This window comes from Cherax quadricarinatus, chromosome 31 (assembly GCF_038502225.1).
Source record: "Cherax quadricarinatus isolate ZL_2023a chromosome 31, ASM3850222v1, whole genome shotgun sequence".
NCBI classification, from domain to species: Eukaryota; Metazoa; Arthropoda; class Malacostraca; order Decapoda; family Parastacidae; genus Cherax; species Cherax quadricarinatus.
Window position 1 is genome coordinate 20,340,620 of NC_091322.1, and position 25,050 is coordinate 20,365,669.

At 39.0% G+C, this 25,050-nt stretch overlaps 2 protein-coding genes across 5 annotated transcripts in view; both read left to right on the forward strand.

Annotated features, from left to right (window-relative positions):
• Rab39 (RAS oncogene family member Rab39) overlaps positions 1–25,050 on the forward strand; it is a 552,594-nt gene that overhangs the window by 109,492 nt on the left and 418,052 nt on the right. The window lies entirely within an intron of this gene.
• Positions 1–25,050, forward strand: part of Nle (notchless protein homolog 1) — a 132,352-nt gene that overhangs the window by 58,534 nt on the left and 48,768 nt on the right. For both annotated transcript variants that reach the window (XM_070090236.1, XM_070090235.1), the window contains exons 5-7: positions 805–950; positions 18,894–19,003; positions 23,842–23,997. In XM_070090236.1, coding sequence (XP_069946337.1) covers positions 805–950; positions 18,894–19,003; positions 23,842–23,997 — 412 coding nt within the window. The remainder of the gene's footprint in view (positions 1–804; positions 951–18,893; positions 19,004–23,841; positions 23,998–25,050) is intronic.

Genomic DNA, 25,050 nt, shown 5'->3' on the forward strand with positions numbered 1-25,050 from the left:
TTGACATGTATTGGATGTGTGGTGTGATTTGTTTACTCCTGAACATTGGTAAAAATCGAACATTTCCGCTACTTTGAGCTCAGTTTCAAGGTCGTTTTCATCGTCAAAGTAATGAAAATCATCTCTATTTCTGTAATATGTTTTCCATTTTATTACCTAAGGCCATGAAAACGCGAATACATCGATAAATACTATATGAAAATACACCTCAAAGTCGGCGTTTTAATCCAAAAAAACGATCAGTTTTTTTTTCTCATTACGCACTGTGTGCTGCAGGATTTTTTTTATGTGGTGTGCACTGACCACACAGACCCATTCTCTCACATGTGGGCCTACCAGCTTTCTTCCGCTTGATCTGAAGCCGCTAGAATTATTGAGTATATATACATGTACGTCTGAAACACTGGCTCGTAAGACGTATATATACAACCAAAACAGTCAAAGGGTTAACAAGCTCCTTATGTACTCATTTTTAGGTTAGATTAATGTCAGTTTGCCGAGTTTAACTAATTACATCATACAATAACAGTAATAAATGTAATAATTCTTGAAGTTGAGACTGTGTGTTAATGATTGATTAGAAACAAAACCACCAAGAAGACTGAGGAAGTGACTACACTCTACAACAAAACCATAGTTCATATTGATGGGTCACCATGACTGTTCCCACTGTTTTGAGAGTTAAAAATAAAATTACGTAGGATGAGGGATTGAGGGTGCGTACTTTCTCTGACAGCCCTGAATAGATTGGGTTTACTATCTTAAGCTAATCAAAGCCTAAACAGTTTTATTTTATTTATGCAGATGTACCTCATCCCTTGCTGGTCATGCAGAAGCTGTTCTTTCAGCTTCTTTCAGTCCTGACGGGCAACACTTGGCATCTGGATCAGGCGACACCACTGTTCGTTTTTGGGACATCAATACAGAAACCCCACACTTCACTTGTAAAGGTAAATTCTTCAAGGAAGGTCTAACCTGATTTTTTTTTTTTTTAACATGCTGATTGTCTCCCACTGAGGGAGAATGATCCCCTTCAAAAAAAACACTTTCACCATCATTCACACTATCACTGTCTTGCCAGAAGTGCACAGATACAATGGTTTAGATGTCCCTCTAAATAGCAGATATCCCAAACCTCCCATTTTGAGTGCAGGCACTGTATTTCCCACCTCCAGGACTCAAGCCTGGCTAATAGGTTTCCCTCAATCCCTTCACACAGTATTATCCTGCTCACACTCTAATAGCTTGCCAAGTCCAAAAACCATTTGTCGCTACTCACCCCTATCTATCACTCTCACACATGCCTACTGTATGTCAAAGCCCCTTGCACACGAAACCTCCTTTATCCCCTCCCTCCATCCTTTACTAGGACAACCCCTAATCCTCCTTCCCTCCACTACAGATTTATGCGCTTTCCAAGTTATCTCCTTGGCCCTCTGGATAATACTTGTAGTAACCCCACACCTCCTCCTAAACTCCAAACTACAAATTCTCTGCATAATATTTACACCACACATTGTTCTCAGACACAGAATCTCCACTGCCTCCAGCCTCCTTGCTGCAACATTTACAACCCATTCTTCACACCCATATAAGAGTGTTGGTACCACTATACTCTCATACATTTCCCTCTTTGCTTCCATGGATAACGTTCTTTGTTTCCACAGATACCTCGGTGCACCACCCACCTTTTTCCCCTTCATCAATTCTGTGGTTTACCTCGTCTTTCATATACCCATCTGCCGACACATCCACTCCCAAATGCGTATATGAACATGTTCACTTCCTCCATTCTCCCTCCCTCCAATCTATTATCTAATTTTCATTACCTAACTCATTTGATACTCTCATCAGTGGTCACCCTTCACAGACATGCACATGCATATATATATATACATACATCTAGGTTTTTCTCCTTTTTCTAAATAGCTGTTGTTCTTCTTTATTTCTTCTATTGTCCATGGGGAAGTGGAAAAGAATCTTTCCTCCGTAAGCCATGCATGTCGTATGAGGCGACTAAAATGCCGGGAGCAATGGGCTAGTAACCCCTTCTCCTGTAGACATTTACTAAAAAAGAGAAGAAGAAAAACTTTATAAAACTGGGATGCTTGAATGTGCGTGGGTGTAGTGCGGATGACAAGAAACAGATGATTGCTGATGTTATGAATGAAAAGAAGTTGGATGTCCTGGCCCTAAGCGAAACAAAGCTGAAGGGGGTAGGGGAGTTTCGGTGGGGGGAAATAAATGGGATTAAATCTGGAGTATCTGAGAGAGTTAGAGCAAAGGAAGGGGTAGCAGTAATGTTGAAGGATCAGTTATGGAAGGAGAAAAGAGAATATGAATGTGTAAATTCAAGAATTATGTGGATTAAAGTAAAGGTTGGATGCGAAAAGTGGGTCATAATAAGCGTGTATGCACCTGGAGAAGAGAGGAATGTAGAGGAGAGAGAAAGATTTTGGGAGATGTTAAGTGAATGTATAGGAGCCTTTGAACCAAGTGAGAGAGTAATTGTGGTAGGGGATCTGAATGCTAAAGTAGGAGAAACTTTTAGAGAGGGTGTGGTAGGTAAGTTTGGGGTGCCAGGTGTAAATGATAATGGGAGCCCTTTGATTGAACTTTGTATAGAAAGGGGTTTAGTTATAGGTAATACATATTTTAAGAAAAATAGGATAAATAAGTATACAAGATATGATGTGGAGCGAAATGACATTAGTTTGTTGGATTATGTATTGGTAGATAAAAGACTGTTGAGTAGACTTCAGGATGTACATGTTTATAGAGGGGCCACAGATATATCAGATCACTTTCTAGTTGTAGCTACACTGAGAGTAAAAGGTAGATGGGATACAAGGAGAATAGAAGCATCAGGGAAGAGAGAGGTGAAGGTTTATAAACTAAAAGAGGAGGCAGTTAGGATAAGATATAAACAGCTATTGGAGGATAGATGGGCTAATGAGAGCATAGGCAATGGGGTCGAAGAGGTATGGGGTAGGTTTAAAAATGTAGAGTTAGTGTTCAGCAGAAGTTTGTGGTTACAGGAAAGTGGGTGTGGGGGGGAAGAGGAGCGATTGGTGAAATGATGATGTAAAGAGAGTAGTAAGGGAGAAAAAGTTAGCATATGAAAAGTTTTTACAAAGTAGAAGTGATGCAAGGAGGGAAGAGTATATGGAGAAAAAGAGAGAGGTTAAGAGAGTGGTGAAGCAATGTAAAAAGAGAGCAAATGAGAGAGTGGGTGAGATGTTATCAACAAATTTTGTTGAAAATAAGAAAAAGTTTTGGAGTGAGATTAACAAGTTAAGGAAGCCTAGAGAACAAATGGATTTGTCAGTTAAAAATAGGAGAGGAGAGTTATTAAATGGAGAGTTAGAGGTATTGGGAAGATGGAGGGAATATTTTGAGGAATTGTTAAATGTTGATGAAGATAGGGAAGCTGTGATTTCGTGTATAGGGCAAGGAGGAATAACATCTTGTAGGAGTGAGGAAGAGCCAGTTGTGAGTGTGGGGAAAGTTCGTGAGGCAGTAGGCAGAATGAAAGGGGGTAAGGCAGCCAGGATTGATGGAATAAAGATAGAAATGTTAAAAGCAGGTGGGGATATAGTTTTGGAGTGGTTGGTGCAATTATTTAATAAATGTATGGAAGAGGGTAAGGTACCTAGGGATTGGCAGAGAGCGTGCATAGTTCCTTTGTATAAAGGCAAAGGGGACAAAAGAGAGTGCAAAAATTATAGGGGGATAAGTCTGTTGAGTATACCTGGTAAAGTGTATGGTAGAGTTATTATTGAAAGAATTAAGAGTAAGACGGAGAATTTGATAGGAGATGAACAAGGAGGCTTTAGGAAAGGTAGGGGATGTGTGGACCAGGTGTTTACAGTGAAACATATGAGTGAACAGTATTTAGATAAGGCTAAAGAGGTCTTTGTGGCATTTATGGATTTGGAAAAGGTGTATGACAGGGTGGATAGGGGGGCAATGTGGCAGATGTTGCAGGTGTATGGTGTAGGAGGTAGGTTACTGAAAGCAGTGAAGAGTTTTTACGAGGATAGTGAGGCTCAAGTTAGAGTATGTAGGAAAGAGGGAAATTATTTCCCAGTAAAAGTAGGCCTTAGACAAGGATGTGTGATGTCACCATGGTTGTTTAATATATTTATAGATGGGGTTGTAAGAGAAGTAAATGCGAGGGTCTTGGCAAGAGGCGTGGAGTTAAAAGATAAAGAATCACACATAAAGTGGGAGTTGTCACAGTTGCTCTTTGCTGATGACACTGTGCTCTTGGGAGATTCTGAAGAGAAGTTGCAGAGATTGGTGAATGAATTTGGTAGGGTATGCTAAAGAAGAAAATTAAAAGTGAATACAGGAAAGAGTAAGGTTATGAGGATAACGAAAAGATTAGGCGATGAAAGATTGGATATCAGATTGGAGGGAGAGAGTATGGAGGAGGTGAATGTATTCAGATATTTGGGAGTGGACGTGTCAGCGGATGGGTCTATGAAAGATGAGGTGAATCATAGAATTGATGAGGGGAAAAGGGTGAGTGGTGCACTTAGGAGTCTGTGGAGACAAAGAACTTTGTCCTTGGAGGCAAAGAGGGGAATGTATGAGAGTATAGTTTTACCAACGCTCTTATATGGGTGTGAAGCATGGGTGATGAATGTTGCAGCGAGGAGAAGGCTGGAGGCAGTGGAGATGTCATGTCTGAGGGCAATGTGTGGTGTGAATATAATGCAGAGAATTCGTAGTTTGGAAGTTAGGAGGAGGTGCGGGATTACCAAAACTGTTGTCCAGAGGGCTGAGGAAGGGTTGTTGAGGTGGTTCGGACATGTAGAGAGAATGGAGCGAAACAGAGTGACTTCAAGAGTGTATCAGTCTGTAGTGGAAGGAAGGCGGGGTAGGGGTCGGCCTAGGAAAGGTTGGAGGGAGGGGGTAATGGAGGTTTTGTGTGCGAGGGGCTTGGACTTCCAGCAGGCATGCGTGAGCGTGTTTGATAGGAGTGAATGGAGACAAATGATTTTTAATACTTGACGTGCTGTTGGAGTGTGAGCAAAGTAACATTTATGAAGGGGTTCAGGGAAACCGGCAGGCCGGACTTGAGTCCTGGAGATGGGAAGTACAGTGCCTGCACTCTGAAGGAGGGGTGTTAATGTTGCAGTTTAAAAACTGTAGTGTAAAGCACCCTTCTGGCAAGACAGTGATGGAGTAAATGATGGTGAAAGTTTTTCTTTTTCGGGCCACCCTGCCTTGGTGGGAATTGGCCAGTATGATAATAAAAAAAAAAAAAAAAAATCATAGATCAGTTGGTAGCACACTCAGCTCACACACTGAGGTCCATGGTTTGATCCCTGGTACTGGTGGAAACATTAGGACATATTTCCTTAATTAAGACGCCTGTTGACTCTGTTCACCTAACAGTAAGTAGGTACCTGGGTGTTAGTTGACTAGTGCAGGTCATATCCTGTGGGGACAAAATTAACCTAATTTGCCTGAAATGCTCTGCATAACAAAAGACTTTCTCTATAGTATGTCTTTGATGTAAACTAGGTGTGTGTATGTTGTACATGTACCTCAAGAAATAAAGAAATCATCATTATTATTATTATTATTTTTTTCTTTCCTTTTTTTTTCAACAAGTCGGCCGTCTCCCACCGAGGCAGGGTGACCCAAAAAAAAAGAAAGAAAATCCCCAAAAAGAAAATGCTTTCATCATCATTCAACACTTTCACCACACTCGCACATTATCACTGTTTTTGCAGAGGTGCTCAGAATACAACAGTTTACAAGCATATAGGTATAAAGTTACACAACATATCCCTCCAAACTGCCAATATCCCAAAACCCTTAAAGTGCAGGCATTGTACTTCCCATTTCCAGGACTCAAGTCGACTATATGAGAATATTATTATTATTATTATTATTATTATTATTATTATTATTATTATTATTATTATTATTATTATTATTATTATTATTATTATTATTATTATTATTATTATTATTATTATTATTGCAGTAGTCTCCCTGTATCAGCAGGGGATATGTTCCAAGACCTACCGCAGATACCTGAAACCGTGGATAGTAGTGAACCCTATATGTAAAGTTTAATTGATAAATTACAGCCTCTCGTCACTTAGCGATGTGCTCATTTACTGATGCCTCGGACCTATGACAGGCTCTCTGACCAGTATTCATACCTCAATAATGTATATTAGAGCTGATTTCCTCTATTCTGTTTATTTCAATGTACAGTACACTACTGTACAGTGGACCCCCGGTTAACGATATTTTTTTCACTCCAGAAGTATGTTCAGGTGCCAGTACTGACCGAATTTGTTCCCATAAGAAATATTGTGAAGTAGATTAGTCCATTTCAGACCCCCAAACATACACGTACAAACGCATTTACATAAATACACTTACATAATTGGTGGCATTTGGAGGTAATCGTTATGCGGGGGTCCACTGTATAAACATTTAAAAATACACCAGAACTGTTATAAATGGTGCAAAGGTGACATTAAAACAATATCAGAGATGGTTGACACTAACTCAGTATCGTTATAGTATGCTCCTCACATAGCAACGAATTTGTTTAATGGTGTAGTCTCAGGAATGGAACTCCATTGTTAAGTGAGGAGAGGCTGTACACACAATAATTCGAGAATTAACACTTTTTCACTGATCGGAGGCACTTCACGGCTTTGAAGAACTAGTAGCATTACTACTTTGTGCCTCTGGTCCATTATTAAGCAAAATTAACCCTTCAGGGTTTCCGATGTACTAGTATGGCTTACGTACCAGGGTTATTGACGTACCAGAACGCCTAAATTCTAGCGCCTTCAAATCTAGCGAGAGAAAGCTGGTAGGCCTACATATGAAAAAATGGGTCTATATGGTCAATGTGCGCAGCATAAAAAAAATCCTGCTGCACACAGTGCGTAATGAGAAAAAAAAGCTTTGACCGTGTTTTTGGATTGAAACAGCGACTTTGCACTGTATTTTCGTATGGTATTTATGGTTGTATTAGTTTTCCTGGTCTCATTTTATAGAATGGAAGACATATTACAGAAATTGAGATGATTTTGATTGGTTTCAATGAAAAGTACCTTGAAATTGAGGTCAAAGTAGCAGAAATATTTGATTTTTACCAAAGTTCAAAAGTAAACAAATCATGCTAGGCGTCCAATAAACGTCAACTGATGAGTCTAATATTCTTTCAGAAGTGCGCTGATATTATTTATACCATTTCTACACTAATGCAAAAGAAAGCAAAAGAAATGTTAGAGGGGCCTGGGGATATGACTGATGAACAGAGAACTTGTTATTTTAGTGCCAGGAATGTCTGTCTTGTTTATCCTGGACCCTATTTGGAAATTGGCATCTTTTGAAATTTGTGTGAAATTGGCAAAATTGCCAATTTCTAACCACTTTATTGGACAGTTGTAATTGATAAATGGGTGGTTTCTTGTACTCATTCGATAGAAAAAATGGAGTTCTAGCAAAATAAATATGATTTTTGTCGCTTAGTACAAAGGAATTGACTGAAAATAGGGCTCAAAGTGGGCGAAATCGCCAATGCATAAACATCGTCGAGACCGCTAACTTCGGGAGAGCATAATTCCGTAAGTTTTCCATCAAATTTCATACTTTTGGTGTCGTTATGAGCGGGAAAAGATTCTCTATCATTTCATCAGAAAAAATAATTAGTTTTTTTCCGAAAAATTTTCTACCCTGAGAACGAGTTTAGGAGAGGGCCTCTCAACCCTGAAAGGGTTAAGGGTTATATTTGGGCTGCGGTAAATTCTGGATAACTGAAACCATGGAAACCAAATTCGTGGGTACGGGTTTTCTTCTGTATTATTATTATTACTCTTAGGTATGTTCACTTTCAGCTTCCTTTACACACCCTCCCAAACTCATCCATTAACCTTTGTGTTCATTTTGCATAGTGTTTTTTTTTTTTTTTTTAATATTCATTGTTTCCCTCCTTGCTTTTGTACAGAGTCAACAATAACAAATTATTTTTTTTGACTCAGAATCGCAATGACATGATTGCATCAAACCACAGAATGGATAGGACTCGAACCCATGGCACACAGGGTTTAAAGGTTACTAACCACTGGTACATGCTGGCCTAACATGATTCATTTAACTAGGTGTATTTCTGTACACTATAGGAATGTCAGCATGGGCCACCACTGTGACCACAAATGCAGGTTTTTGCAGACTAATCCCACCGTGCTCTAGTTCAAGCCCAGCGAGTTTTAGACTCACTCGCCTTTTTGTGATTTGTTTGCACTTTTGCTGACACTGTGTTCTGAATTTCAGGTTCAGTGGCAAACAGTTTTAAGCATAGGTCAGGTTCCATATTCATCCTTTTCTGTATTTTGATTTTATATAAAACAGCTGGGAGAAAGCCTGCTCACATATATATATATATATATATATATATATATATGTAGTGGAGAATGACATTAAATATTTCAGTGCTTTGTATGCCACTTCTGGCATCTCATGACTCACATGCAGCCAAAAGTCTGATAAATTATACTGGATGAAACTTAACCATTGTTCAGTGTAGGTTTGGCATGTTTGATTTGGCAGCTCATAAAATAACACAACAGTTTAAAAAACATCTAAAAAATTAGACTGTTCCTGCCAATTTGGAAATGGTTTGAAATTTTTAAATTAATTTTATCAGCCTTATTGTGCATAATTATACATTAAAAACCACAGCCTCTTGAAATTTTAAACTTAGCTCATGGACTCTGAGTACTACCTTTGTGGACCTCCAGGGGTCCGCGGACCACGGGTTACGAACCGCTGTGTTAGAGGTCTATTTTTATTAAGGGTTTACTGTATTGTTAACATCTGATGAGTTTCTTTATGTATAGTACAGTTTGATAAAGAAGTGTAACTTATTTTTTCCAATGTTGAAAAACATAGCATAATGGCATTACCATAACTAGTGTGGCTGAACTCCACTGTGTTTAAGCAAATCTGATTTCAACATCATCTGCAAAATTAGTAAAAGAGAAGCTTTCATTACTGATGTACTTTGGTGTTGGGTTACACTCTCTGCAGAGTGTTATCAAATTGTACCCCATCTGCTTAAAGTAACCTCACAGACATCTGTCTTTAGGTGGCACAAACTGGGGCAACACTGTCTGGGGATAACCCCACAGTGTTGTTAGTGAATTGTTAATGAATTGTTAACTTCTTCTCTCAACAAACCATCTGTATCCCATCGAGGTAGGGTGGCTCAAAAGGAAAAATGAAAGTTTTTCCTTTTAAATTTAGTAATGTATACAGGAGAAGGGATTACTAGCCCCTGGCTCCTGGCATTTTAATCACCTCTTATGACACACATGGCTTACTGAGGAAGAATTCTGTTCCACTGCCCCTAGAGATAAGAGGAAATAAACAAGAACTAGTAAGGAAATAGATAAAAATTCAGAGGGGCATGTGTACATATGCTTGTCTATGCATGTGCAGTGTGGCCTAAGTGTAAGTAGAAGTAGCAAGACGTACCTGAAATCTTGCATGTTTATGAGACAGAAAAAAGACACCAGCAATCCTACCATCGTTTAAAACAATTAAAGGTTTCCGTATGTGAGGATAAAATTGGAAGGAATGTTCAGGCACTTTAATGTCTTTTGTACTGAATGAATTTCAGTGCCTGTGTAGATTTAGATGAGGGTGATTATAATTTTATGGGCGGTGTCGTAGTTGAGGTTTTGGTGGTCCTGTGGGAGCTTTGTCTCTTCTCAGTCTTTTCTGGACATAGGAAAGGCATTCAGGACACAAAAGGAGAGGAATGGGATAAGAGGCATGCTCTTAAGGTACCTGCCATCAACAACAGCTGTGGAGTGAGGACCAGCAGGTTCTGACTGTCAAGCCAAACCTGGTGTTCCGGTATACAAGGTTGCTGTTGGTCATGTAAATAATTCAGTCGGGGATTTAGTTAGTTTAGTCCCAGCAAAAAAGGTAAGGGAGATTAAATATCATGCTTTGGTGCTTAGTTTTTCAAGTGCTGAAGTGAAAGGGGAGTCATGTTTTACTATTGTGTTCAGTTTGCATAGCAACCATTGCAATCAACTGAAACAGCCTTGTGTCAAGTTTACAGTATTAGTGACTCACGAGTTCTGACCGCGGGTTCAATCCCGGCCGGGGTATGGTTTGTTTACAGTATTAGTACTAGACACTTGTTTTGGAAGTATGTTGCTGCTAATTTTGCTTGATATCTCTGTTGCATTTGATACCATTGATCATGGGTTATTAAGGGATTTTTTTTGATGGAGCCTTAGAGATAGTGCAGATTCATCTGAGATCATGTCTGTCTGGTCAGTCAAATTACTGTTTGTTTTGGATTAGCTTTACTGTTTGGATGCTCATGGAGATGATTATCATGTTTATGCTGGTAATACATAGGTCTGCATTTGAGTTTTGAATATGGAAAATGCAAAACTCAGTTTTAATTCTCTTTTGCTGGATATTTGCACTTGGATAATAGAAAACTGAAACTGATTGGGGGTAAGATAGATTTTGATCATCAAGAAATTTCAGGGAAATAGAGACTGGGGATTTTGATACACATCAATACTAACAAAACTAATATGTAAATCAGAGCAAATGTATTATGAAAATAGATTAAGTGAAATGAAAGGTGACATGAAGAGTACCTGGCAAACCCTCTCCAAAATTTTGGGCTCAAGAAAATCGACTGGAAATTGAGAGATAGACTTAACTAAACCAGATGAACCTCACATGCAACCTATAGACACGGCCGACAAATTTAATGTCTTCTTCTCTACTGTAGGATCAAAGCTAGCGAGCCAAATTCCTAACTCAAATACCCATCCAAGCGAGTACCTCACTGGCAACTATCCAGATACTCTATTTCTAGCTCCAGCTAATCCCACTGAAGTCTCACTCATCATTAAATCATTAACCCCTTGATTGTCGCAACCCCTAATCCTGAGGTGTCTCCTGGTGTCGCAAAGTTTCAAAAAAAAAAAAAAAATTATTTTTTCTTATGAAATGATAGAGAATCTTTTCCCAGTTGTAATGATACAAAAATAAACGAAATTTGATGGAAAACTGACAGAATTATGCTCTCACGAAGTTAGCGACCTCGGCGATATTTACAAATCTGCGATTTCACCCACTTTGAGCCCTATTTTCAGCTAATTTCATTGTTCCAGTCGACCAAACTCATAGCTATTTCTTTAGAACTCCATTTTTTCTATCGATTGAGTACAAGAAACTGCCCATTTACTGATTTCAACTACCCAATAATGTGATCAGAAATTTGCAATTTGGCCAATTTCATGAAAACTAAAAAATATGACAATTTCAAAATAAGGTCCAGAATGAACAGTGCAGACATTCCTGGCTCTAAAATAACATTTTCCTTGTTCATCAGGCACGTCTCCAGGCCCCTCTGATATTACTTTTGCTTTCTATTTTTAATTTTTATTCAAACAAAAAACTGAAGATTTACTGTTATGCACACTACTGCAATACTGTAATAATTGTATAAATAATGTCAACCCATTCATTACTGCATATTAGAATGGCTAGTTGGGCATTTATTGGACAATGACATCATTTGTTTACTTTTGAACATCGGCAAAAATCAAGCATTTCCCCTACTTTGAGCTCCATTTCCAGGTTCTTTTTATAGTAAAACCAATCAGAATCACCTCTTTTTCTATAATATGTTTTCCATTCTATCAAATGAGACCAAGAAAACAATAATACAACCATAAATATTATACGAAAATAGACCACGAAGTTGGCATTTTAATTAAAAAAAACAGTCGGAGTTTCTTTTTTCTCATTATGCACTGCGCACTCCAGGATTTTTTTTATATGGTGCACACTGACCACACAGACCCATTCTCTCACATGTGGGCCTACCAGCTTTTTCCTGCTTGATTTGAAGCCGCTAGAATTTATGAGTATACATGTATATACGTCAAACATGGTACCTCATAAGATGTATATATACGACCGAAGCAGTCAAAGGGTTAAAAAACAAATCAGGTGATCTAGATTACTTGCCACCATTCATATATAAAAAAGCTGCACCAGAACTGTCGCCCATTATTGCAACAATATTTAACAAATCTATAGCTTCCTCAACCTTCCCATCCATACTCAAGACAGCAAGGGTCACCCCGATCCACAAAGGTGGAGATCCAACTGATTTGAACAATTACAGACCCATATCAAACTTGCCCTTACTATCCAAAATATTTGAAAAAATAATACACGAGCGACTTTACTCCTACCTTACATCCAACAACATACTTAACCCATGCCAGTTTGGATTTAGACAAAAAAAAAAGCACGAATGATGCTATTATACAAATGCTTGACCTAATATACAAAGCTCTCGATAAGAATGAATATCCCCTGGGGCTCTTTATCGACCTAAGAAAAATGTTTGACCAAGTTGACCACAATCTCTTGTACCTCAAACTGCATCATTATGGCATAAGAGGACATTCTCTTGACTACCTAAAATTCTATCTTAACGACAGACACCAGTATGTACATGCAAATGGAGTCAACTCCACTATCGAACTTGTAGCTGTAGGAGTAGCCCAAGGTAGTGTCCTAGGCCCACTCCTCTTTCTTATCTACATCAATGATCTCCCCAATGCATCCCAACTCCGTACACCAGGTCTATTTGCAGATGACACTACATATGTCTACTCCCATTCAGACCCAGCTGTGCTTGAAAACACTGTAAACAATGAACCGTTAAAGATATATGCTTGGATGATGACCAACAAACTCACACTTAAAATAGAAAAAAACTTACTTCATGCTGTTTGGCAACAGAGCTTCAAATATTCAACTCAGCATACTGTTAAATGGTTCCCCTATATCAAGACACATGGAGGGCAAATTTCTAGGTCTTCTCCTTGACTGTAATCTTAAATTTCAGTCCCATACCCACCACATAGCCAAGAAAATTTCCAAATCAGTAGGAATCCTTTCCAGGATACGCTACTATGTACCACAAATGACTCTCCTTACCTTGTACCGCTCTCTAATATATCTTACCTCACCTATGGTATCTGTGCCTGGGGCTCAACCACAGCCAACCACCTTAGACCCTTAATAATCTAACAAACAGCTGCTGTGCGGATGATAACCAGCTCCTGTGCTAGACAGCACACCCCACCACTATTCAAAAGAATCAACTTGCTAAATATACAAGACATACACTCTTATTATTGTGCCTACTACATATACAAAACTTTAAACTCCACTGTAAACCTTCCCCTAAAACTACTCGGATTCAGGGAAACCGGCAGGCCGGACTTGAGTCCTGGAGATGGGAAGTACAGTGCCTGCACTCTGAAGGAGGGGTGTTAATGTTGCAGTTTAAAAACTGTAGTGTAAAGCACCCTTCTGGCAAGACAGTGATGGAGTGAATGATGGTGAAAGTTTTTCTTTTTCGGGCCACCCTGCCTTGGTGGGAATCGGCCGGTGTGATAATAAAAAAAAAAAAAAAAAAAATTATTATTATTATTATTATTATTATTATCTTTGATTGTGGTGGTGTCAGTTTGCAGTGTGTTGGACCAGTAAAGTGTCTGGGTGAGAGTAAGACACATGTGCAACATCTGGGTATCTTTATTGTAGACGTTTCGCCATCCAGTGGCTTTATCAATACAAATTCTAGGACATAACTTGAAGACAGTAGAACTATGTACAGAAAATGAGGTAATCAGTCCCTCAACCTAGGAGTAGGTGCAAAGAGCACCATAGTCGTGGAGATTCTGAAGCAGAAGAAAGAATCCTGGCGCTTATATAGTAACATCAGGTGAAGCAGACGAGGGCAAATTCACTGGTAGGCGGGATTCCCCAGTGGAAGTAGGTCCTTCCCAAAGAGATGGGTTAGTTGTAGTAGTCGTGAAGGTTATGTACATGTCCTCAGAATTAAGATTCCATGATGTTGCAGTGTCTGACAAGTTGTGTACGAATGGTATATAATACCGACAAGATGAGAGTAAGACACATGTGCAACATCTGGGTATCTTTATTGTAGACGTTTCGCCATCCAGTGGCTTTATCAATACAAATTCTAGGACATAACTTGAAGACAGTAGAACTATGTACAGAAAATGAGGTAATCAGTCCCTCAACCTAGGAGTAGGTGCAAAGAGCACCATAGTCGTGGAGATTCTGAAGCAGAAGAAAGAATCCTGGCGCTTATATAGTAACGTCAGGTGAAGCAGACCTGACGTTACTATATAAGCACCAGGATTCTTTCTTCTGCTTCAGAATCTCCACGACTATGGTGCTCTTTGCACCTACTCCTAGGTTGAGGGACTGATTACCTCATTTTCTGTACATAGTTCTACTGTCTTCAAGTTATGTCCTAGAATTTGTATTGATAAAGCCACTGGATGGCGAAACGTCTACAATAAAGATACCCAGATGTTGCACATGTGTCTTACTCTCATCTTGTCGGTATTATATACCATTCGTACACAACTTGTCAGACACTGCAACATCATGGAATCTTAATTCTGAGGACATGTACATAACCTTCACGACTACTACAACTAACCCATCTCTTTGGGAAGGACCTACTTCCACTGGGGAATCCCGCCTACCAGTGAATTTGCCCTCGTCTGCTTCACCTGACGTTACTATATAAGCGCCAGGATTCTTTCTTCTGCTTCAGAATCTCCACGACTATGGTGCTCTTTGCACCTACTCCTAGGTTGAGGGACTGATTACCTCATTTTCTGTACATAGTTCTACTGTCTTCAAGTTATGTCCTAGAATTTGTATTGATAAAGCCACTGGATGGCGAAACGTCTACAATAAAGATACCCAGATGTTGCACATGTGTCTTACTCTCATCTTGTTGGTATTATATACCATTCGTACACAAAGTGTCTGGGTGTTTACCTGGATTCTTCATTGTCATTTGTTGGGCACATTAACCAGACTGTTAACTCTTACAATGCAGCTGGACAATAACTTGATAGCTCATAATAGAGGTCTTCCACTGAATCATAGATTTCAATTAACCCTTTCAGGGTCCAGACTCCTGATCTCAGAATTATTCTCGGGGTCCAAGAATTTAAGAAAATATATATTTTTTCTTATGAAATGATAGAGAATCTTTTTTCTGAAGGTAAAAAAAGCCAAAAGTAAGGAATTTGATGGAAAACTTACAGAATTACGCTCTCTCAAAGTTAGCAGACTTGTCGATATTCATGCATTGGCGATTTCACCCAATTGGAGTCCTATTTTAGGCCAATTCCATTGTTCCAGTCAACAAAACTCATAGCTATTTGACCAGTATTCCTTCGATACTATTAAGCGCAAGAAACTGCCCATTTACCTATTTCATCTACCCGATAAAGTAATCAGAAATTGGTAAGTTGGCCAGTTTCACACAAAATTAAAAAAAATTGTCAAATTAAGAATATGGTCCAGAATAAACAGTGAAGACATTCCTTTCTCTAAAACATTTCCTCTCTTTATGGCCCCTCCTGTATTACACTTGCTTTCCATTTTTATTTTTTATTCATACTACATTATTGTAATAATTGTATAAATAGTGTCAGCACATTTGTGAACACATATTAAACTGACCAGTTGGACGCGTATTGGACAAGTTAGGTAATTTGGAATATCGGCAAAAATCAAACATTTCCACTACTTTATGCTCGATTTGAAGCTACTTCCAGTCATGAAACCAATCAAAATCATCTCTGTTTCTGCGATATATTGTCCATTCTATCAACCGCTACCAAGAAACTGAGAACAGATCTGAAAATAGATTGCAAAGTTGCTTTTTAAAACCAAATTCGCAGTCACAGTTTTTTCCCCATTATGCACTGCATGGGGCAGTTTTTTTTATATGGTGTACAATCACTGCATAGACCCATTCTCTTATATCTTTGCCCAAATTTTCTGTTCACTGCTTATCTGAGTGAGCTGAGCTCATCATGTAGTTCTACGGCACAGACCCCGACTTAAAACCCATACTACTACAGCATAGACCTCAAAGTGCTTAGAAAGAAATTGACTGGAGAGTGTATGAGGTTGAAATAGTAAATAATTGATTAATCAAGATAGAACAGGCTAGGAGAGGTAGGCAGTAGGTGTTCCATATTTCAGGTGGGTTCCCTAAGGTCCCTGATGTAGACATTCATTGTTTCATAAGGTCAAGACTCAGTTTTGTTTTAAGCTATAATTTATACTGTGCTTTTAAGTTAGCAGTTTTTTATATAAATTTTTAATACATTGGCTATCTCCCAGGAGGTAAGATTACCCAAAAAAAAGAGGAAATATTTTTTACCATTAATTTAATCACTGTCTTCCCAGAATCATGCTGTCACAGTTCAAATGGTTCTTCTAACTGCAACATCCCCACCACTACTTAAGAGTAATATTTTATCTCCAGTAATATTTTATTTCCTTCTTTTGAAGGGTCTGGGGATCATCTTGTCTGTGGCTTGGTCTGAGACCAGCCCTACTAAGTGTTATCAACAAATTTTGTTGAAAATAAGTAAAAGTTTTAGAGTGAGATTAATAAGTTGAGGAAACCTAGGAAAAGAATGGATTTGAGAGTTAAAAATAGGAGAAGAGAGTTATTAAATGGAGAGTTATAGGTATTGGGAAGATGGAGGGAATATTTTGAGGAATTGTTAAATGTTGATGAAGATAGGGAAGCTGTGATTTCATGTGTAGGGCAAGGAGGAATAACATCTTGTAGGAGTGAGGAAGAATCAGTTGTGGGTGTGGGGGAAATTGGTGAGGCAGTGGGTAGAATGAAGGGGTAAGGCAGCTGGGATTGATGGGATAAAGATAGAAATGTTAAAAGCAGGTGGGAATATAGTTTTGGAGTAGTTGGTGCAATTATTTAATAAATGTATGGAAGAGGGTAAGGTACCGAGGGATTGGCAGAGTGTGTGCATAGTTCCTTTGTATAAAGGCAAAGGGGACAAACGAGTGTGCAAAATTATAGGAGAATAAGTCTATTGAGTATACCTGGTAAAGTGTAGGGTAGAGTTATTATTGAAAGAATTAAGAGTAAGACGGAGAATAGAATAGCAAATGAACAAGGAGGCTTTAGGAAAGGTAGGGGGGTGCATAGACGAAGTGTTTATAGTGAAATGTATAGGTGAACAGTATTTAGGTAAGGATAAAGAGGTTTTTGTGGCATTTATGGATTTAGAAAAGGCATATGACAGGATGGATAGGAGGGCAATGTGGCAGATGTTGCAAATGTATGGAATAGGAGGTAGGTTACTGAAAGCAGTGAAGAGTTTTTACTAGGATAGTGAGACACAGGTTAGAGTACATAGGAGAGAGGGAGATTATTTCCCAGTAAAAGTAGGCCTTAGACAAAAATGTGTGATGTCAACATGTTTATTCAATATAGTTATAGATGGGGTTGTAAGAGAAATGAATGCATGGGTGTTGGCAAGAGGTGTGGGGTTAAAGGATAGAGAATCTAACACCGAGTGGGAGTTGTCACAGTTGCTTTTTGCTGATGACATTGTTCTTTTGGGAGATTCTGAAGAAAAGTTGCAGAGGTTGGTGGATGAGTTTGGTAGGGTATGTAAAAGAAAATTAAAAGTGAATATAGGAAAGAGTAAGGTGATGAGGATAAAAAAATTAGGTGACCAAAGATTGGATATCAAATTGGAGAGAGTATGGAGGAGGTGAATGTATTCAGATATTCAGGAGTGGATGTGTCAGCGGATGGGTCTATGAAGGATGAGGTGAATCATAGAATTGATGAGGAAAAAAGGGTGAGTGGTGCACTTATGAGGCTGTGGAGACAAAGAACTTTGTCCATGCAAGCAAAGAGGGGAATGTATGGGAGTTTGGTTATACCAAAATTTTATATGGGTGTGAAGCATGGGTGGTGAATGTTGCAACAAGGAGAAGGCTGGAGGCAGTGGAGATGTCATGTCTGAGGGCAATGTGGTGTGAATATAATGCAGAGGGTTCATAGTTTGGAAATTAGGAGGAGGTGGGGGATTACCAAAACTATTATCCAAAGGGCTGAGGAGGGATTGTTGAGGTGGTTTGGACATGTAGAGAGGTTGGAACAAAATAGAATGACTTTGAGAGTGTATAAATCTGTATTGGAGGGAAGGCAGGGTAGGGGTCGGCCAAGGAAAGGTTGGAGGGAGGGGGGTAAAGGAGGTTTTATGTGCGAGGGGCTTGGACTTCCAGCAAGCATGTGTGAGTGTATTTGATAGGAGTGAATGGAAATAAATGGTTTTTAGGACTTGACGTGCTGTTGGAATGTGAGCAAAGTAGCATTTATGAAGGGATTCAGGGAAACCGGCAGGCCGGACTTGAGTCCTGGAGATGGGAAGTACAGTGTCTACACTCTGAAAGAGGGGTGTTAATGTTGCAGTTTTATAACTGTAGTGTAAAGCACTCCTCTGGCAAGACAGTGATGGAGTGAATGATGAAACGTTTTCTTTTTCAGGCCACCCTGCCTTGGTGGGAAATGACTGATGTGTTAAAAAAAAAATACATATTTAGAAACACAGGAATATAAAACATATAGTGGATGTTAGTAGAGGGTTTGTAATATTAACTTATCTGTGTGATACAGAAAGAAAATATAGCAGTCCTATCATAATGCAAGAAATTTAACAGCCTACAATTTCAAAGGACAGGACAGTGATAATTCCTTGCTGTCTACCAACCTATTACTTTAAAGGAAACAAAACATTCATTTTAATTTTGCAAATGTATACATTGGCAAAGATACAAAAAAAAATATTATGCAGTCATACTCTTAAGTAAAAGCATAGAGATAGAGCCCTTCCTTTTGTGAGGTCCTAAGCTCTAACTGACTTAGCTTATGCCTCACTCTAGCACTGTATTTACAGGTCATCGTCACTGGGTGTTGGTGACAGCTTGGTCCCCAGACAGTGTGTGTTTAGCTTCTGGATGTAAAGCAGGACAAATCTTCATTTGGGATCCCAAAACAGGAAAACAGGTGAGATATATAAATTGATACTCATGAAATGCTTACTTTACTGAGTTTTTCCTCTTGCTGTGTGGAATATTCAGCTCCTCATTTATTGTTGTATCTTCTCTGTTAATATGCAATATTTTAATTTAAGGGAGTAAGCAAGTAATTTTTTGTTTTTGATTTTAATGACCCGCCCGTATCCCACTGAGGCAGGGTGACCTAAAAAGAATTTTTTTTTTTTAACAAGTTGGCCATCTCCCACCGAGGCAGGGTGGCCCGAAAAGAAAAAATCCCCTAAAAGAAAATACTTTCATTATCATTCAACACTTTCACCTCACTCATACATAATCACTGTTTTTGCAGAGGTGCCCAGAACACAACAGTTTAGAAGCATATACGTATAAAGATACACAACATATCCCTCCAAACTGCCAATATCCCAAACCCCTCCTTCAAAATGCAGGCATTGTACTTCTCATTTCTAGGACTCAAGTCCGGCTATATAAAAAGAAACGTTTTCCCTGAATCCCTTCACTAAATATTACCCTGCTCACACTCCAACAGCTCGTCAGGTCCCAAATACCATTCATCTCCATTCACTCCTATCTAACACGCTCACGCACGCTTGCTGGAAGTCCAAGCCCCTCTCCCACAAATCCTCCTTTACCCCCTCCCTCTAACCTTTTCGAGAACGGCCCCTACCCCACCTCCCTTCCCTACAGATTTATACGCTTTCCATGTCATTCTGCTTTGAACCATTCTCTCTAAATGACCAAACCACCTCAACAACCCCTCTTCAGCCCTCTGACTAATGCTTTTATTAACTCCACACCTCCTAATTTCTGCACTACGAATTCTCTGCAAATTACATATTTGCACCACACATTGCCCCTAGACAGGACTTCTCCACTGCCTCCAACCACCTCCTCGCTGCAGCATTTACAACCCAAGCTTCACACCTATATTTGTACACTCCCTTCTTTGCCTCCATTGATAAAGTTTTTTTGTCTCCACATATACCTCAACGTGCCACTCACCTTTTTTTCCTCATCAATTCTATGGTTAACCTCATCCTTCATAAACCCATCCACTGATGCATCAACTCCCAAATATCTGAAAACATTCACTTCTTCCATACTCCTTCTCTCCAATGTAATATCCAGTTTTTCTTTATCTAAATCATTTGATACCCTCTCCTGTGAGTGGCGGCATATCTGAAGCTCGCTCATAACTTGGATTTTGGCTCGCAACTCAAAGCAAAAAATCGACCGAGCGACTGCCCGTAACTTGGAAAACTCGTAAGTTGGGGCACTCGTAAGTTGAGGTACCACTGTATATTATATTAAATGTGCATCTCTTCTTCATTCCAGAAAGTACACTATGTACCCTAAGGGATTCCAAGTTAGTTTAGAGAATTTGTGTGTGTGTGTGTGTGTGTGTGTGTGTGTGTGTGTGTGTGTGTGTGTGTGTGTGTGTGTGTGTGTGTGTGTGTGTGTGTGTGTGTGTGTGTGCACATGCGCGTGTGTGTGTGCGTGCGTGTGCGCGCTCTTTGCTTATTATATTACTAGAGCTGATAGAAAGTCATTTTTAGTTTCCCCCCTAATAAACAGCCTTTGCGGTGGCCATAATATGAGTCATACAAGTGATTCATTTACGTAAGTAAACAACATTGCGGTAAATAACACAGGTACATAAAATCAATATTATTTAGATCCAAAGTACATAAAGTTATAAATGTGCCTAACCATGGGTATGAAGCATGGGTTTTAAACTTTGCAGTGAGGAGGATGGAGGCAGTGGAATGTTGTGTTTGAGGGCAATGTGAAGTGTGAATATTATGCAAAGAGTGGAAATTAGGAGGTGTGGGGTTACCGAGAGTATCATTCAGAGGGAGGGGGAGAGATTGTTTAGGTGGTCTGACATTTAGAGAGGATGGAGACAAATCGGATGACTAAAAGAGCATAAAAATCTGGGGTGGAGGGAAGGAGGGTTAGAGACTTCCCAGGAGGGGCTGGAGGGAGAGGATAAGGGAGGTCTGTGAGTGCTAGGGACTTGAATATCCAACTGGTTGTTGTGTGTTACATAAGAGTAAGTGGAGGCAAGTCTTTTTTATTATTTGACTTGCTGTTGGAGTGTGAGCAAAGTAACATTTATGAAGTGATTCAGGGAAATCATTTTGTTGGAGTTAAGTCCCTGCACTCTGAAGGAGTGGTGGGGACATTGCAATTCAGAGGGGTCATTTGAGCTGTGATGTCAGCACATTTTTGGAAGACAGTGATTAGGTGAATGACAGGGAAAGATTGTGTTTTTTTGCTGGGTCACTCTACCTTGGTAGGAGAAGATAAGGGAGGTTTGTGAGTGCTAGGGAATTGAATATCTAACTGGTTGTTGTGTGTTACATAAGAGTAAGTGGAGGCAAGTCCTTTTTATTATTTGACTTGCTATTGGAGTGTGAGCAACGTAACATTTATGAAGTGATTCAGGGAAACCAGTTTGGAGTTGAGTCCCAGAGACAGGAAATGCAGTACATGCACTCTGAAGGAGTGGTGGGAACATTGCAATTCAGAGGGGTCATCTGAGCTGTGATGTCAGCACATTTCTGGGAAGACAGTGATTGAGTGAATGACAGGGGAATTTGTGTTTTTTTGCTGGGTCACTCTACCTTGGTGGGAGATGGTCAGTGTGTTAAAAAAATGAAGTAAATTGAATTAAATGTGCATTTTGATATTATATTACTGATTACTTACATTTCTAGTAGGATTATGTTCAAGTATTTTATGCTGTTGAATATGTACTATACTTGTGTTAGGTAGTTGCAGATATATAACTGTTGGAGCAGAAATAAGAGGAATATATTAAGATTTTTTACTGTTCCAGTTCTTCTGAGCAATAGATGTATTCCGTGGCCACAGCAGCTGTACTAAGCTTGATCAACCCCTCAACACCTAATTCTACACCATGAGAATCTTCAGTACACTTTCCAAACCATACTGATTGTATATGGTGAATGTATATTGCACATGCAGGACTCTCAGTAGAAATAGAACATCACATAATAGCAAATTCACACAAACTGGACTTGCATTGACAGAAAGGAGACCTGTATTCTGTTACTTTTTTATGGACTCTGTTAGCAGCAGTGCAAAGGCAGCTAATTGTAAAGTGTGGGCTGAAATAGTGTCTGATTCAACCCAATCATGGGCTTGGGAATTAATCTTAAACTTTGAAAGCTAGGTCAACATCTTTCACTAATTTTGCTAGATAATTAGGAATTGGTTGTTTATGACAACCTTCGGGGATACACATGTGCCAGGGAAACCGGCTTCACATAATTAGAAATAATACTACCTTCTCATTTAAGCACTGGTCCTCTAAATTAGCAGCCCACTTGGATAACTACTTCACTCGCATACACTGCTAGCAGCTTCTAAATGTTCAAGCACTTAAAAACAAAGAAAATACAGAAGGGCCCCACTTTATGGCATTTTGCTAATGCATCTGTTTTCAATTATACCCATTCTTAATTTATTCAAACTTCCTACATTAAATACATTCACCACTCACTATAAGCTAAGGACAAAAAAATATATTAAGGAAGGTAATGTGTGTACTGAATTTGCACTTTTTAGGACTAGCTATATTGCTCTCTTAATGTATGATAGTGTAAATATATTATCAAGCTTATATATGTATTTGAAAGTGAAAAAAAAGGGCTATGATTCACTTTACAACAATTTTAACTTTTCATCGGTAGCCCAGAACCTGACCTGCTGTATAAGTGTGGCTCTACAGTACAGTATCTTCAGTTCATTATTGTTAATGTTCTGTTATCTAACTTGATTATAGTGCATGCACACTTAGATGGCAATACTATTGATGTACAGGATGGCCATCACTAATCAGGCATCATTGGGACCTGTAGTGTGCTGGATTAGTGAGCTTGCTGGATTACAGAGTGGTTAGGTTAGAACACACTTAATTAACCTATCAATAGAGATTCTTTCTGCTACATCTCCTCATTTTCATCACTGCTTTCTCCTCCACTGGCTTGTTGCTGTGGGTTTGCAACCATCTGCATAGTTTCTGATTCAGTATAATGATGAAATTTGAAATTATGCTAGCTGAAATTAGTGCCGGATTACTGATGGAACCAGATAACTGATTGCCGGATTAGTGATGGTCGACCTGTACTACTAGTTGGGGAGTTGAAGAATTATATCCTTTTCTTTTTAACATATTGATTTTATCACTTGACCATTTTCCATGAAGGTACAGGTAACCCTAAACAGGAAAGAACGTTCTTTATCACCCATACCTTAGATATCTATCCAGAAGAGAACAGGAATCACAATTCCAATATTCTTCCAAAATGCATTATCCCAACTCATCCTTTGGAGTTCCAGTGCTGCACTTTTCACTCCAGAATTGAAGTTTGGCTAACTATTTTCCTGAATCCCTTTGAAGGTAACTTGCTCACACCCCAAGAGCATGGTAGATCATCTTGACTTTTTCTGTGTGTTTAATAGTTATTTTCTATTCAGATTCACACTGGAGCCAGCACAATATAGGCTGTGAACTTTGCAGCTCATAATTCTCTCAAGAGACTATGGTTTATTCTTGACTTTTTTTATTAAGTTTTTTACCTTGATAGATTCTCTTTTCCTGCATTTTCTTTGGCATTTTTTAATAATTTAATCAGATTGTCAAATATGCTTTACACTGCTTGGTGTTGTATCAGTGATTTCTTTGTTAGAATGAAGCTGCTGTGCAAATTATTGAGTGTTTAACTAAGAGTCATCAGCTTTGAACTAGTATTGTTGTCTTCAGTTGTTAATGGCACTGGTTGTTATTGTGGGGAACAGATGGGTCGAGCACTGACTGGACACAAACAGTGGGTCACATCACTCTGCTGGCAACCTCTCCATCTAACACCTAGTGGTGAGTGCACAAGACTAGCATCAGCTGGAAAGGATGGCGATGTAAGAATATGGAATACCAAGCTTGGTTCTTGTGAAATGGTAAGCTTTATTTGAACTGTATGATACTCTAACAATTTGTTTATGAAAGATGCATATTGCAGCAATTTATTCATTACCCTATCACTGTCGGTCCTGTAATATTACAGCTTTTGGTCCCATAATACTATTGCTAAAATTCTAGTGGCTTCCAATCTTGTGGGAGATAGCTGGTACGTCTACATATGGGAGATTCTGTCTGAGTGGTCAGTGTGTGCAGTATAAAGAAAATCCTGCAGCACACAGGGCATAATGAGAAAAAAAAATAACTGCAACCTTGTTTTTGGTTTAAAACAGTGGAGTATTTTTGTATGGTATTTATGAGTGTATTCTCGTTTTCTTGGTCTCATTTGATAAAATGGAAGATTTATTACAGAAATAGAGATGATTTTGAATGGCTTACAAACTAAAAGTACTGTACCTTGAAATTGAGCTCAAAGCAGAAATGTTCGATTTTTGCCGATGTTCAAGAGTAAACAAATCACGTCATGTTCAGTACACATCAACTGGTGGGTCTGATATGCTTTCACAAATGCGCTGATATTATTTATACTTTTTTACAATAATGCATTAGTCTGCATAACAGTAAATCTTCTATTTTTTTGTGTGAATAAAAATTCAAAATGGAAAGCAAGCATAATATAAGAGGGGCCTGGAGATGTTACTAATGAACAGAGAAAATGTTATTTTAGTGCTAGGAATGTTTGTACAGTGGACCCCCGGTATTCGATGGCATCGGTATTCGATAAATCCGGTATTCGATGCATTTTAACGCAAAAATTTCGCCTCGGTATCCGATCGAAAACCCGGTATTCGATGCGATTCGTACGAGACGTGTCCACGTGTGACCTGAACTGCCCCGTGTGTGCCAGTGTTTACAAGCCAGGCAGTGTGGGCGCATCTAAGGATACATTCGGTACATTCCATATTACCACTGTTTTTGGTGCATGTTTCTGCAAAATAAGTCACCATGGGCCCCAAGAAAGCTTCTAGTGCCAACCCTGTGGTAAAAAGGGTGAGAATTAGTATGGAAATTAAGAAAGATTTTGAAGGGTT